Source organism: Ochotona curzoniae, unplaced genomic scaffold, assembly GCF_017591425.1.
Source record: "Ochotona curzoniae isolate NIBS_2020 unplaced genomic scaffold, NIBS_Ocur_1.0 contig_3498, whole genome shotgun sequence".
NCBI classification, from domain to species: domain Eukaryota; kingdom Metazoa; phylum Chordata; class Mammalia; order Lagomorpha; family Ochotonidae; genus Ochotona; species Ochotona curzoniae.
In genome coordinates, this window is record NW_024465885.1 from 45018299 (window position 1) to 45033853 (window position 15555).

The 15555-nt window shown below is 52.5% G+C and overlaps 1 protein-coding gene across 1 annotated transcript in view; it reads right to left on the bottom strand.

The window, feature by feature from the left end:
* Window positions 1-14351, bottom strand: part of RCAN1 (regulator of calcineurin 1) — a 75612-nt gene extending 61261 nt beyond the window's left edge. The window contains exon 1 of the mRNA XM_040980786.1: window positions 14112-14351. Within this exon, the coding sequence (XP_040836720.1) occupies window positions 14112-14351 (240 nt within the window). The remainder of the gene's footprint in view (window positions 1-14111) is intronic.
* Between the last annotated feature and the right edge of the window lie 1204 nt (window positions 14352-15555).

The following is a 15555-nucleotide window of genomic DNA, read 5'->3' on the forward strand; positions in this document are numbered from 1 at the left end:
ACGCAGCTTACTCCTTCCCCCAACTTGGCCCTGCAACTCTGAGCAACTGACATTCACCTCTGGATGCCTCCATTACTCCATCTGGAGAATGGGGGCACAGGGAGGATGAAAGGCAGTCACATCTCTGGCACATGACAGACAACACAACAGCATTTACAGGGTGAGCATCTGGTTCGGCAGTGGGGTACACTATTAGGCATAACCACCCCTGAGACCTGAGGCCCTGGGTTCAAGGGCTCACTGTCCCACTTTCAATTCAGTTTCCTACAAAGCTGAACCCTGGGGGCAGCAGGTCATGGCTCAAGGACTTGGGTCCCCAGCAGGTGGGAGACCCAGCTGGACTTCCCATCCTCTAGCTCCATCTTGGCCCAGTTCCAGCTATTGGAGACATTTGAGAAACAAACCAGAAGATGAGATTCCTATCTGCTGTGCCTCTCAAATAAACAAAACACATTTTAAAAAATGTTTTCCTTTTTTTTTTCCTTTTTTTTCCAAGCACATACCCTGCCAGGAGCCGCTTGCTGTAGTGAGTGGCACACAGCAGGTGCTGAGTCAATGGCTGGAGAACTTGAGTGTGGCCAACTGCCCTCTCAGGCTGTGATGGGGGCCAGGAAATGAGGGTCATCAGAGGGGGAAGACAAATGAGCTTGTTTCAGCAAGGCTTGTCCCTGACCATGAAAATCAAAGAGGGAAGGAGATTGACAACGCCTGCAGGAAGAACAGAATCCTGGGCACTTAGGTTTGGATCAGCTGGGTGAGACCTTCCAGCCATGGGGATCCTGAAATCCAGGCCCTCACAGATGCTGGCTGCTGGCTCAGCTGCCGTGAAAGAGTGCCAGGACAGGAAACTGCAGGGTTCTCGTCCCGCCAGAGGAGCCACCTGTGCACCTGCGGTGATGGCTGGCTGCAAGAATAAGCAGTCTTGCCGCCCGGCCCTCGCTGACCCGCTGTCTGCCCAGCTGCTATGGAGCTCCAGCTGGGGCTATGTGGCACCAGGAGCTGGGCCCCTGCAGTATCTGACAAACCAGCCAACACCCATAGTCCCTCCCAAGGCTCATGTGACCTCATTGGCCCCATCTCACAGGCGAGCAGAGAAACAGAGGTGGGAGCGGGCAGGGGACAAGTGGCCTGCTTTCCTGCCTAAGCTCTGACACATGAACCTTCGGACATGAGTAGAGAGCAGAGGGACCTGCTAGAAAAGGCCATGATTTCTTACAGGGTCCTTCTGTCCTGCCTCATCAGAACCAGTGGCCAGAGGTGGACCACAGGGTCCCAAGTGACTGAGCCAGGAAACCCCTGGGGGACAGAAGCAAAGCTGGCTAAAGTAGGAAGATCTGTGAGCCAGGCTACAGCTTTTTTGTGAGGCAAAGACCTTGGGTCTACACTGGTGGGACTTCCAGAAGGTTCTCTGCTCTCTTTCCTCTTGACCTCGGATTCACAGTAATCGCAACTGGATTCTCTTATGGATCAGACTGGTCATGGGAACAGGACCACGGGCCCCTGTTGTTTCACAGGCAGCAGGGAGTCACTGAGACCAAGGGCTACCACTTCCCGAGGGTGAGGCAGTCAAGCCCAGAATGCTGGCGCTGGAGGGTTGGGGGTGCAGGCATCTTCTCCATCTTCAGGGCTGGATGTGGGTCACTGAGCAAAGGCTGGGAACTTTGCCTCCTGCTCTTACTTCAAGCAAACCCCTGCACCCAGGGACAAAGTAACTCAGTGGAAAACTCAATCATTCTTTTAATTAATGACCCTTCGGATCACCTATTAACATGGGCAAACATAACCATCTGAGCCAGTGCTCAGCCAAGGGGGTTTGCAGGTATTTGTCCCTGGTGCACCGAGCAGCCTTGCCCCAGTGCGGTGAGGGACTCACACAGGCGAGGGGCCTGGGTGGCTAGGACGGGGTGGGGTGCATTCTGTCTGTGAGAGCCATGTTCCCTGGCTGGAAGGGTGGGTAGCCAATGAGCCACCAGGATGAAGACACAGGGAACTGGCCCCCAGGACCTAGATGACAGGATGCAAAAACACCCCCACTCCCACCCCGCCACACACACAACACACACACTACCTCTCTGTGCCAGCCACCTCCCAGGACTGGAGACAGACTGCTGTGCGTGTCAACTGCTGCAAGGCTAAGAATCCAGGTTTCAAAGATTGTTCATTTAATTAAAAGCACAGCAGGGTCACGCATACTAAACAGCATGCCTTTCATCAAAGGAGGTCATCTCCCCTGGGCCCCAGCGAATGGAAAACAGCGTAGCCTCTGAGATGAGAAGGCTGATTTTGCCTGCGAAGGAGGAGATTTGGCAAAGAAACGTGTCATGTGTGGCCACCTTCCATCAGGGTGCCAGAGGAGATGGAGCAGGTGACGACGTATTTCCGAGAAGATCCGTTCCCTTAACACATTCTAAGAAAAAGGAGAAGGGAGGCAGGGAGACGGAGAAAGGTAGAATGCGGGGGAGGGGGTGAGAGGAGGGCGGTGAGAGAGGTGGAGGAGCAGGGCAGAGGGAGGAGCAAAAGATCCCGCACCAAATATTACCAGTTATTGCTGAAGCACAAGTTAGTGTTTGATTTACATGAGGACATAGGTCTGACTCTGTGCTCTCAACACTAAGGATCTGATGCATTGCAGTCCATGGAATTTTCACATCATTATGTTACTCTGTGAGGTTTTTTCGTTTTTTTTTTTTTAAGTTATCTAGGTTAGCAAATTCTCAACTTCATAGTAAAGCTCACCAAGTCCAAGCACCCTCCTAATAAAGTCCCAAGCTGTGCTGTGCTGGGATCTCAGCTCCTGCTATGGACTCCCCCGGGATGAAACTCCATGCTGGCCTGCTGGTACAAGGCAGCCACTGCAGCATTCGCCATATTAGCATCTTCCCAGGCTGCTGTGTTTCTACAACCCTCGCCCCACCTCCACCACGACCATTTCAAAGCTGCAGGCCCTAATGGTCTGAAACAATTTACTCAAGCTTTTCTTTTTTTTAACTTATTTATTTGAAAGGCAGTTACAGAGAGAGAGAGAAGGAGATCTTTCATCTGTCCTGCTGGTTCACTCCCCAACAGCCAGGGCCAGCCTAGGCCAAAGCCAGGAGCCTAGAACTTCATCTCATCTCCCATACGGATATCAGAACGCAAGGTCTTTGGCCATCTTCTGCCATCTTCCCGGGGCATTAGCAGGGAGCTGGATTGGAGGTAGAGCAGCCAGGACATAAACGGGAGCTCATGGGGGATGCCCATGTCGTAGGCAGTGGCTTAACCTGCTGTGTCACAACACCGACTCCCAATTTATACAATTTCTTCAAATGATCTAAGTTACCTCCAGGAAAAAAAAAAAAGGTGTACTACTTAATGGACTTAGGGGGAAATATTTTCATTTTCTTTGGTGATGTTTTATTTGCTCTGTACCACAAATGTTTAAGTGTCTGCTACGGGGGCCAACCTTGTTCTAAGCACAACAGGGAAATAAGCATTGACATGGTGATCTTTGGATCTTAGTGATCATTTCAATAAAAATCGCTACCTGGTCTTAAAGACCGTTTAGCCTCACAGACACAAGGCAGATATATTTATTACGCCACTTCTCTCACCAGGAGGTCAAAGTGCAGGCAAGTTACTAGTCTAAGACGCCCCAGGGCTGGCAGTCCAGCCCAGGCTGAGTTGACTTGTGGGTCCCCTCCTAACAACTGGCTGGCATCTCCTTCTAATAGGTGCAACTCTAAAGAACAGAAAGTGTTCTCCATAAGCAAGGCTCAGCAGGCACAGGGACGCAGGTGGTTAGGGTGGGTCTTCAGAAAGTCCGCAGAAAAAGCAAACCACGAGGAAACTGAATGTGGTGTTCAAACGGTGTTTTTGCACGTGCGCGTGCACACACACAATAAACCTATCTTGTCATTGTATCCTTCCATAGGACTTTGTGAAGCACCCTTACCCTTACACACACTTAGGAACAGTAACAACAATAAGGACGCCTGTGAGTGGTGGTCCCTGCCCGTACCACCCATGTTCCACCAAGCAGCGGAAACCAAGGGTGAACTGGAGGAGAGAGATGAGAAGGAAAAATCAGACATCAAACGGTGAGCCAAGCCTAAAACCCCTAACCACACGTTCACTGATGCAGAAATGAGACCCTTGCAGAAGACAGATCACTTTCTGAGTGGTCCCTGTTTTCAGACACTGCCACCAACACAGCAGGATCACAGGTAACTTGGGCCAGTGTCCCAGTGAGGGCCTGGCACCCAGGGTGCTTGTCTTTAGCCTGAAATTTGATACCCAATGAGCACCCACATGATTCCAGAGAATATCTGATTCCAGCTTTGTGGATCAGGGATGCTCAACTGGCAGAATATGTGCCAGTTTTTCAAAAATCCTTAGAAACTCTGGCATCATAAAACCATGAAGTCCCCTAGCATTTCGACCAGGGCCAGCCAGCCAGCACAGAGAAGGCTTGGGCACAGCTCCTGAGGAGGACATGTTCATGTTGAGCCACCTGTGATGCCCTGAGCTGGAGTCTGCACTGCTAGCCCCTCCCCCAGAGGCAAGGAGTCACCCCCAACAGCCCCCCAACCCCCTAGCACAGACTCGGCCATTCTGGGAAGAAACCCTAACACCAATGAACCACAAATCCATCTGTAAATGACATCAGAGGGTTGGTGAGCCGGAACCCTGGGGATTTTTGCAGCAGTCTGTTGGTGCTGCAGCCATAGCCACAGACCACTGAAGCAGACCTTGGCAAGGATGCACGAGGGGACAACACAGATCCCCCAGTGCGGCCACATAATGGGGATCACCCCAGGGCTGGGGCTCCAAGAACAAGTCCTCCAAACAGTCTCTGAAATAAAGCACCTGCTACAGGGGAGTGGGTTCTTTCTTCAGAGTCCTTTATGTTGATCATTTGAACCCCTCTGTCTGTGGGTGAGGCTAGGGTGGAGTGGGGGCATTTCTCTAAGGATCTCCCCTCACAGACAGGGGCTCCCCTTTTTCCCTACTATCTCCCCCAAAAGGGCAGGAAGTCCTTTATTCCCACTGAGGGTAGAGGGTTTCTCTCCACCTCCAAGCATCAATGACAAACACATCTTTGTGATGCGTGACTTCTCCCATCTCTGATTCCTGCAGTGAGGTCCCTGCAAGAGGCAGCCTCTGCCCCACACACAGGAAGTGACCTCCCCCTGGTGGTAACTGTTGATCTTCTGCTTAGCATCTGACTGGCTTAGGGCACCACCTCCCTACTCTGAGGAACTCTAACAGTGGCAGGGCTTTTTGTTCTGGCTGGCTCTCCATTGATCTACATCCTCTAGTCCTTGTGGGTGGGATGGGCCAGGGAGGGCATGATCTGACACAGAATTCAGCCATCAGAATAGAAATCAGGTGTAGAAGAAATAACTTGTGTTCACGTTCTCAATCTGCGGCTACCTAGCAAGCATGCCTGAGAATACCTCGTTGACCCTGGTCTTCAGGTCCTCCTGGAAGACAGGAATGATAAAGCCCTGAGAGGGCCATGTCTCCACCAGGTGCTGAGAACTCCAGAGCCAGAACCCAGGCACTCACTGCTCTGGGAGAGAGAGAAGTCTCCTTCAGATGCAGTATTCATCTTAGCAAGTGTAAGAGGAAACCAGAGAGGGTGAACAGACGTCTGGCACAGTGGTGAGGGGTGTCACAAGCTGGGTATTCATGATTAACTGTACAGTTGCTGAGTATCACCCAAACCTAAGAGTGCTAAGGGGCGCCTTCTAGTGATCTCCCTGCACAAACTAGCAGCACACGCTGGGATCTGCTGCCAACCCCACTGACAGGCAAGAACTGAATGAGATTTGGGAATGATTCCCGCAATTGATGGGCTTTCAAGCAGACAGCTCATTCAAGTGTTCTGGCACCAGCCAGGCTCTCTCTGGCAAACCTCTGAGTGGTAACTGAACAACATCAGCCCGCTACCCGCATGGGAAACCTAGATGGAGCGCCTGGCTCCTGGCTTTGGCCTGGTCCAGCCCTAGCTATTGCAGGCATCAAGGGAATGCAACTGTGGATTGAAGATCTCTGTCTCTGCTTGCTTAGGTGTTTGAAATGTACCTGCTCTCTGGCTGCCAGCCAGCTCAGGCATCAATGCAGGACCAGGCAAGGGTGTGGTGTGGCCAGGAGGTCAGAAAAGTGTGATGGAAGGGAACTAGGCTCACACCGAAGAGCAAATTCAGATTTGGAAAGATCTGGTAGGAACCTGATGGTGTTGAGGGAGCAAGGGGCAGATGGACTGTGCTCCTGAGAGGAAAACCCAGAGTCACACACTTTGGGAGACAAAAAGAACCCTGGAGAAAATGGAGTATGATTATCAATGTAACCTGTTCATTTGCATATGAAGCAATAACCAAGGTCTGCCATGGTAATTGGCCTGCCCCAGCAGTAAGGCTGACAACTGACCTGTTAAATCCTGCACTGATATTTACATGATATACACAGTATCCAGAAATGCAATTCTATGCCTCCCTTGCTAGCTTGCTCACCAAGGACTGACTGATTTGGGGGTGTCCTCTTGACACTACTCTTTCTATGCCTGTGCAGTGGCCATCACCGCCTCTTGGGGCAATCAAGGAAACAGACTTGGGGAGGGTGACTGATTGGCTGGGGGTTTCCATGCTGGTCTTGCAACCAGCACAGAGCTCAAAATGTCGTTGGCACACAATAAATATTTGCTGAGAAAAATGAAGAAAGGAAGCAATAGGGCTGAAGCAAAGTGTGTAGGGGTTGTGGAGTCTGCAGGCCCCACCACTGCCCACAGTGACAGGAGGAGCGGACAGGCACCTGGGTGGACCAAAGCCGGCTTGGAGTCCAGGCTCCAACGCTTCCTGGTAACATGGCCTGGGGCAGTCTCCCCGGGCGACATGTGGCCTTGCAGGCTGCACATCGGCAGAGTGAGGGTGGCAATAGTCCCTACCTCGCAGGGTCCTTGTGAAGACAGAATGACGCAGATATGACACAAATGGGGTACTTACAGGCCTAACACAGCACTCCACATTAATGAACACAAACTACTTCACTGTCCCTAAAACAAAGCACAAAGATGAGCAGAAAATATAGAATAAACACAGATGGGACATGTGTCCCCCTGCTGCCCCAGATTCACTCACTGGGGCTCCAACTGCATCACGACTGTTACCGGAGGTGGGTCCTCTAAGCAAGTCATAAGGTTAAGTAAGTGCAAAGGGCGTGGGCCTGCTCTGCTGGCAGTCTTGCTCTCAAAGGGAGACACACCTGAGAACTAGCGCACTCACACCACATGGCCTGAACAGTTTCACATGAGTGCACAGTGGAAAAGGGGGACCTCTGCAAGCCAGGGATGGAAGCGCACCAAAACCTGAGCCCACTGGCACCCCATCTCACGCTCCCAGACTCCTCAACTTGGGGAAAAATCAACCTCAGCCCTCTAAGCTAGCACGTCTGTGGAATCGTTATGACACCCCAGACTGACGAGTACAACGATAAAGCAACAGAAGCTGTCATTATGTTGAGGGTGAAAAAAAAAAAAAGCTAAAATAAGCTACCCAGATTAACTAACATTTTTGTCTTTTAATTCTGAATTCAGGCCAACCTGAACATTCTTTCTCTTGGTGTTGTTGCTTACAAGTGCACATGGAATTTCACAGCGCACCTGCTGAAACTGGCAGGAGAAGGACTGGCTTTCCAGGTGGCAAAGGGCTTAGCTTCCTGGGCTCATGTCTCCGACATGCGGTCACAGCTTCCAAAACTCCAGAAACTTAATGTCCAAATTGTCATCCCATCTGTGGAGTGCTGGCTGCTAAACTGTGCAGACTTCAACTATATTCTTTCTATAGAGTTAAGATCAAAAGAAAAAAAAAATCAGATTAGAAAAGAACATCAATTACACTTCACCACAAAAGGTACAGAACTTTACAGAGCAAAGATGCTGTGATAAATGCTGGCTTGGGAACAGCCTGTGAGCCAGTGGCCCCAGGTTACCCCACTGCCCATGTATGTACCCTCTCTGTGATCCCCTTGCATTGAAAACAAGGGGTGCAGCACTGGGAGACTGCAGTGCATCCTGCACACCCCCAGGAAGTCAGCACTGGAGGGATTGGGGTGTCCCATGTTCAAGCCCATGTACCAGGGCTCAAGAAGGTCGTGGACAGCAGCCAGCCAGGAATGGACACTGGGGGCCCAACAAGCCCCAGTGTGACCTACAGCTGAATGGCAGCTTGTGGCTCAGGTGCCAAGCTTGGTTGCCTTGGGACTCGTGATTGTAGATCCTATGAGACACCAAGCATTCGCTGCTTAAGTTCCCGAGGGCCAGGTCAGTTTGTCACCCGACGGCAGAGAGCCAACACACTCTCTGTATGCTGTAGGTAGACCACAGCCAGACACGTTACTGAGTGCTTTATGAGCTTCTCAGAAGCACGCACCAGCAGCAGGCCCATATTCACGGGTAGACAATTGAGGCAGGGTCAGGGGAGGGGCTCCCCCGAGTCACAGTGCATGCGTGACAAGTATGAGGGTACCGTGGAAAGTTTCTGGGGAAGTAAGATGAAATGATGGCACACACACACACACACACACACACACACACACACACACGACGGGAACGCCATCTCTAGTTTTCACAGCGCATCTTTCCCATGGAGGCCACTGGTAAAGCTGAAGGCATTCGCCTAGAACCATTCCACTGCACTGCCTCTCCTCTGGGAAGACCTCACTGGGGAATGTAAGCACAGCAAACACCATCAATAAATAAAAACTTCACATCCCAACGCAAGGATTTCTACAGAGACTGCGCCATGTGCAAGAAGTCACTCCCTCACAATGTCAAGATCTGAGTTAAGGGGCTCAGCAGTATCCTGATGCGTCACTCTGACATCACTTTTGCCCTCAAGAAGCACAAAGGGCCTCTAAGTGCTTGGAAATACGGCTGCAGCAGCTCTGTCAGCGCAGGGACTAACACACACACAGGGAAACCGTATTTCAAAGGATGGCCCTCACCACGGCCCTGGAGACGGCTCCCCAGTGATTGTGCCCAGAATATGTACACACACATACACACACACACACACACACACACACACACACACAATAAAAGGAGCGGTGTAGTCACAGAACTGGGCAAACAGGCTCCTCCTAAGGCCCAGAGGCTGCAACGAACTGTGCGTCTGGTTACATGATTTTTGTTTTTGTTTTTTTTAAAGAAAAAGGCAGGGGGCAGTGAAGCCCACATTCCATGTAGGTGCTGGTTCGAGTCCTAGCAGCTCTGCTTCCAGAGCACCTACCACAGCTCCCTACTACAGCGCCTGGGGAAGCAGTGGCGGCTGGCCCAAGTACTTGCGACCCTGTACCCAGTGGAAGACCAGGAAGGGACTCCTGGTTCCTAGCTTGAGCCTGATTCAGTATTTGGGGAGTGAACCAGCAAGTGCAAGACCTATCTCTCCCTTTCTCTCTGTAACTCTGTCCTTCAAAGAAATCTTTAAAAAGAAATAGATAGGATACAGCTTGTAATTCAAACACTGAATTCACAGTGTCCCCTGCGGCTTTCTGGTCTACCTGCAAGCCTTTTGGGGTCCCTAATGTCACTGTCGTAAGGCTTGCAAAGTCTGCACGTGCAGGCAGTAACTTGGAAAGCGATGGCTAATGCGTGGGGGAGGGGATAAATACCTTGAGCAAGGTATGGCCAGCCAGACTGAGACAAAAAGGACCCAAACACTTTTAGGGAATGGATAGTGCAGAGGCATAAAAAGAATCCAAGAATGTTTAAAAACAAACAAAAAAAATTGGGTAAACAGTGGAGAACCTCTGATATAATGTTGCACATTTATAACAAGTGATTTTCAAAAACACAACATTGTGAACATTCTCCAACAAATTAAATCCACCACCCTGGAGATCAGATTATTTAAGAGGTGACTGTGGCTGCCATTTGTATCAAGAAACGGCAACTGAGAAGGCTAAAGGTCTCCCAGTGCCTGCATCTCCAGCGGTGGTGGCCGAATCTGTGACTCCCCTGCCAGGACGTCACAGCAGACAGCGAGCTGAGCAGAATGACTTGCGAAGCAGCCAGGCACAACCTCAGCTGGGGGAGGGGAGGGACCATCGCCTGGGGAGCATAAACCATGTGTGGCAGCTGGGTCATGCCCACCCTGGGCTCAGAAACCTTTTGAAGTGAATGGCACCTGGGCAGGTGATCTGCCATCTGGGTAGACAGAGCGTGGCTGTCAGGGTGAAGTGCTCTTATTTCCACCACCCCTGGCAGCCATCCTGTGTTTGGGCTGTGAGGTCCAAACCAACATGCGGACACATGGCTGGGGGCTCTCTCCTTCAGACTCCAAGATGTTTAGGCACAGGCACTCTGTTATATCCTGTGTCCGGTGGCTCCTTTGCCTTTACAGGAATCTCCAAGAAAGACAAATGCCTTCCAAGGCAGATGGGACACCCTGTCCTTGCAAGAAAGTCCTGCAGGGACCTGTCACCAACCTTCAGTGGGCTTTTCTTAGAGACCAGCTGAATCACAGGGCAGTTTGAGGGTTTCTGACTTAACTTTTCAGGCCAACTTCTCCCCATCAAATCCACATTCCACTAGCAAATGGGGCCAAATAAACTGCCCCAACGCTAACTGAATCCTGCTTGGGGAAGCCTAAATCCCTGGTTAGACTGGTGAAGACTGAAGAAACTTTTATTCTGGGGAAGTGACTGGCTGCTGCCAGCAATGTGTGATGACTGGATCAGAGCACCACAAAATTAAAAAGAAAAATAACACCATCGAGTGTGCTAGGCAAATATTGATACAAACAAAAATAAGCTCATTTTGATAGGAGTTGTAATTCCTTTGAAATGGGCTAAGTCCCTCTAGCGCTGTTATTTTAGGTTAAGTGACATGGTTTCAATTGCTTTTTAGACGCACCTGGCCCATGCGGTCCTTGGAGATGATTTAGCTTCCTGAAGCTAACCTAGTGAACACAGACATCTCAGAGGGACGGTCACAGTTACGAAACAGCTTCCAGTGTCATAGGTCCTCAGAGCAAACCCGCAGTTAGGTTATTCTTTGCTCTATGAGGAAGGTTGCGGAACCACATGAACATCTACAGTGACGTTCGCCACTGTCGTCTCTCCTCACACCATCACTCTCCAGGCAGGACTCCGACAGACACACAAGAGGGCTCGGCCAACTCGCCAGAACTTTTTATTTTTAACTGACTCATGGCAACTGGACCTATTTATGGGCTGCAGTATGACATTTCAATGTGTGTGTGAATGGATTCAGATCAGACCAGGACAACTGGTATACCTATTATCCCAGCCCTACATCATTTGGGATTAACATTGTGATGTATCAGATGAAGCCGCCACCTGCACCCCGGCATCCCATTGGAGTGCTGGTTCAAGTCCCCACTGCTCCACTTCTGATCCAGCTGCCTGCCAATGAACCTGGAAAGCAGTGGCAGATGGCCCACACACTTGGGCCCCTGCACTCACGTGGGAGACCTGGATGAAGCTCCTGGCTTCTGCCTCTGGTCACTGCGGCCATTACAGAATAGATCAAGGACTTCTCTATCACTCCACGCCTTCTCCCTCACCATAAATCTGCTCTTCAAATAAAAGTTTTAAAAGGAATGTATCATTTCTTTGTGTTGGGACCACAAGAACACCCGTGAGTGACCGTTTCCCTGAAGGACAGATACCACTGGGCTAAAGCAGACTCGCAAGTTCACAACCACCACCCCATGGCCCACTGGAAAGGTGGCCTTTAAAATACTAATATGGGCATTGTGGGGATGCTATACCACCAAGCTCTACTCCGGCCAAGGATGCTGAAGCTGTCTTCCTGGGCTCATCTTAAATCTAGCATCCCCCAATATAAATAAATAGAAGAATAGAGTGGACAGGCCAGACCCAGAAACCACATAGTTACTGCAGGGACATTTTAGCCTACAGACCACTGGGAAGGCTGACCCATCATACAGCCAGGTAGACACAATCACCTGCCTTCATCCCACTGCACATTTGCCATGTGCCTCTGCATCCTTCCTGCCCCCTCTGGACTACGGCAACATCCTCCAAGCCTGCCCCCCCACCTCCTCTGCTGTCCACCGCACCCTCTCTTTCTGCAAGCCAGTCTTGGTCCAACACTCACCACGGCCCCCCAGGTCCTTTGTGAGCTGGCCCAGGGCACAGCAGCAGCAGTCACAGCCCCAGCCACCTGTCACTCACCATACTGCTCCTTCCTACTCTTCCTGCAGACAACTTCATTGCCACACCGGGAATTTTGGCACTCGCTCTGGCTCTGCCTGGATGCCAGCTGAAGGCAAGCCTCCCAAGGAGCTCCTTCCTATGTCAGTCCACGCGGTGCTGCACTTGGCGTGCGTCTCCAGGACCACTCCCTTCCGGAGTACTAGAAGGCTGACTTCACACATCGACTCCCTTGCTCAGGTCCCCGTGTTTTTGTCTGCCTGGTGGCTGGCTCTGACAATGGGAGCACACAGCTGGGGCACTGCTCCCCTGCCTTCTGCACCTCAATGCTGCTGTCCCCTGATGCCCACAGCTTCCAGCAGGTGCTCTCCTGGGATTCCCGCTTCTTCCTAATGCCCATGGTTACGGACTTGGGCATCCCCAGGAGGGTCCCTCAGGCTTGTCCCCATTGCCCAGATCGTCATGACCACCTCCTGAACCACTCCTAGAATGGCCTCTGGCTTTTTCCTTTCAGGAGCTGACCACAGCCACCCCAGTGGCCCTTGTCACTCTCTGTCACATGATTGGGCTCCAGGTTCTCCATCACACTTCTCCCAACTGAGAAAGCACCTCAGTCTTCACACCTACCAACACCTACTTGTGAAAGGAGAGACCATCACACTCACCACTCCACCCTGTGAGCCTAACACCATGCCTGAAACAAACTCCGCAGCCAATCAAGTGAAGAACAAATGAAGTTAGCTCTAGCAGGATCCTCCAGCAAACAGCCAAGTCCCCTCCTCTCCTCCCTGGACCAGCACTCCTGCCCTTCCCCCAACATCACCCCAAAGAGTTCATATTTGTGTGTCTAGGGACTGCCATCCAACCCCACAGTGCCTTAGTAGGACCTGACCCATTGCAGGGTCTCAATAAACACTGCTGAAGCGGGTAGCAGCGTGCCCACAGCAAACGCAGAGTGGTCCTCAGTACCTGGAGGAACGAACAAGCGAGGAAAAGAGCAGTAAGCCAGCCTGGGGCCCCTCCGGAGGCAGAGGCAGGCATCCAAGGCTGCTGGGGCTCAGCCTGCTCTGCCAAGCCAGGAAGACCCTTGGGGGTCTAACAGTTGTTGCTCTAGCACACGTGCCTGGAAGCTTCCCTGAGCACACCTCGGCTCTTCTGCCCACTGCTGCCCATGCAAGTGCTAAGAGTAAACGCGGCGCACAGACACAGCACACCACTCACTCCTGAGAACAGCCTGCAAGTTTATGGACAGCCCGGACAGCACAAGGAGCCCCCGTGGCGAGCACTGCTTGTCCAGGGGGAGAGGGGAGACATGCTTCATTCTCCAACACCCACACGGTGCACCTTTCATTCTGCACAGTTAACTGCAGCTTTGGAAAAAATTCCTCTCTCCCCACTACCCCATTACTCACATCCCTGCCTCCTCACCCTCCCACAGCGGGGGATCCACTCCCACTAAGCTCCGTGTCCCTATTTCAAGGCAGCAGCCTTCTGATGAAACTCCCAGCAGGCCCAGAACACCGCCCCCTCTCTCCACAATCCGACTCCCCCAGGAGCACTCGCCCCGGTAAGGAGCCACGGCCACCGCAGGTCTGCGCTCCTGACACAGGCGGACCCCCAGTGCATCGCGGCGGCCTCCCCCTCCTCCACCAGTACTGTGATATTGGGCCTGGGGTCCCTCCTGCCCGCACCCCATTACCCATTCAGGGCACAAGAGCTTCGCGGGGAAGCCTTGCGGGACTCGAGTCAAAGGCCAGCCACCCAAATGCCCCTCAGCGGAGAACCGCGCGCGCCCAGCAGGTGCTGCGGGAGCGAGGACGCGGGGGTGCTGCCCACCAGACCCTTGCTTCGCCCCTGACCCCCGGAGGAGGGGTCGTCTTCCCGCACTGCCGGCTCCCGCAACAGGTGTTCGCCCCTCCGCGCGACGGCCTCACCCGACACAGGCCGTCCACGAACACGCGCGGGTCCAGGTGGCAGGCGATGGTGGCGCTGGGCAGGTCCTGCAGGTCCACCTCCTCCATCTCGCAGTCGATGAAGCTCCAGTCGCCGCCGCCCTCGTCGCTCTCGGTGGCCCCCGAGAAGGGCGCGAAGGGCCGCAGCGTCACCACCCCGGGCCGCGCCTCGGCCGCCTCGGCTGCCACTCCGAGCCGGGGCCCGGCCAGGCCGTCCTCCATCCCCGCACTCGCGCCCGCGCGCCCCTGTGCGCCCTCGAGCTCGCGCCGCGGCCCGCCGCCTCAGCGGTTCCCCCTCGGGGCCGCGCGGCTGCCGGCGCCCCGGTGGCTTCCCGGCTCCCGCCCCCGGCCCGCCTCCGTGACGCGCGGGCGGGGCCGAAGCTCCGCGCAGCTCCCCTTCCGCCCAGCGCGGGGACGGGCCTCCGGAGGATTTCGCCCTGGTTCCTTTAAGCCTGGTTCCCTCCTGGTCGTTCTTCCCCGCCCTTCTCAGAGGAGAGACCAATAAGAGGACAGGATCTTGATCACGTGAATCTCGCTTTGCCGCCCGAAGCTTGAAGCTTCACAGCGGCCATGAAGGTTAGGGGCAAAGGCCGCCTCGGCTCATTTCTTTTTTTTTTTTTTTTGACAGCTGGTAGGGCTCCAGGTGGCGCTTGGGATAATAGCTAGGAAGACAGCACTTCGGTGGTGCCCGGGCGATGACATTTGGAGGCACATCGCCCCACAGTGGGAGATTTAAGCGAAAACTAGTCCTGGTTACGACTGTCATTGTGGCCATTTGGCAAGCAGTTAGCGGCTGGCTTAACCCAATGTTGTCACAGGCAGTCACAATAAGGATTGAAGGTGACCAGGATGCCAGTAACTTACTTGCCTAGTTCAGTGTATTAGTCTTCATGTCGTTGTCCAAAATGTGTATAATGGTGTAATTTTGCCTCTCCTCTCAGGAGCTGTTTCCATGGTGATTCCAAGCCACACACGTCTAAATGGATACCAGCTGAGGATGTCGCATCCTCTATTGTTTCCTGTTTTTGTTTTCTGAAGATTGTTTATTTTTGTTGAGAAGGCAGGTTTACAGAGAAGGAGAGACAGAAAGATCCCCCCAAATGGTTGCAACAGCCAAGCTGAGCTGATCCAAAGCCAGGGTCTCCCACGTGGTGCGAAGGCCTAAGGACTGGATTCTGTGCTTTGCTAGTCCATAAGTAGGGAGCTGGATATGAAGTGGAGCAGCCAGGACATAAGCTGGTCCTCATATGGGATGCCAGCACTTGCATGCAGAGGATTATTCAGTTGAGCCACTGAACCAGCTTCTCCAGTTTGGTTTTGTTTTTTGTTTTGTTTTTTTTTTTTTTAAATGTTATTTATTTATTTGAAAGCAAGAGAAACATACCGACGAAAAGATTTCCCATCTACTGGTTCACTCTCTATCTCC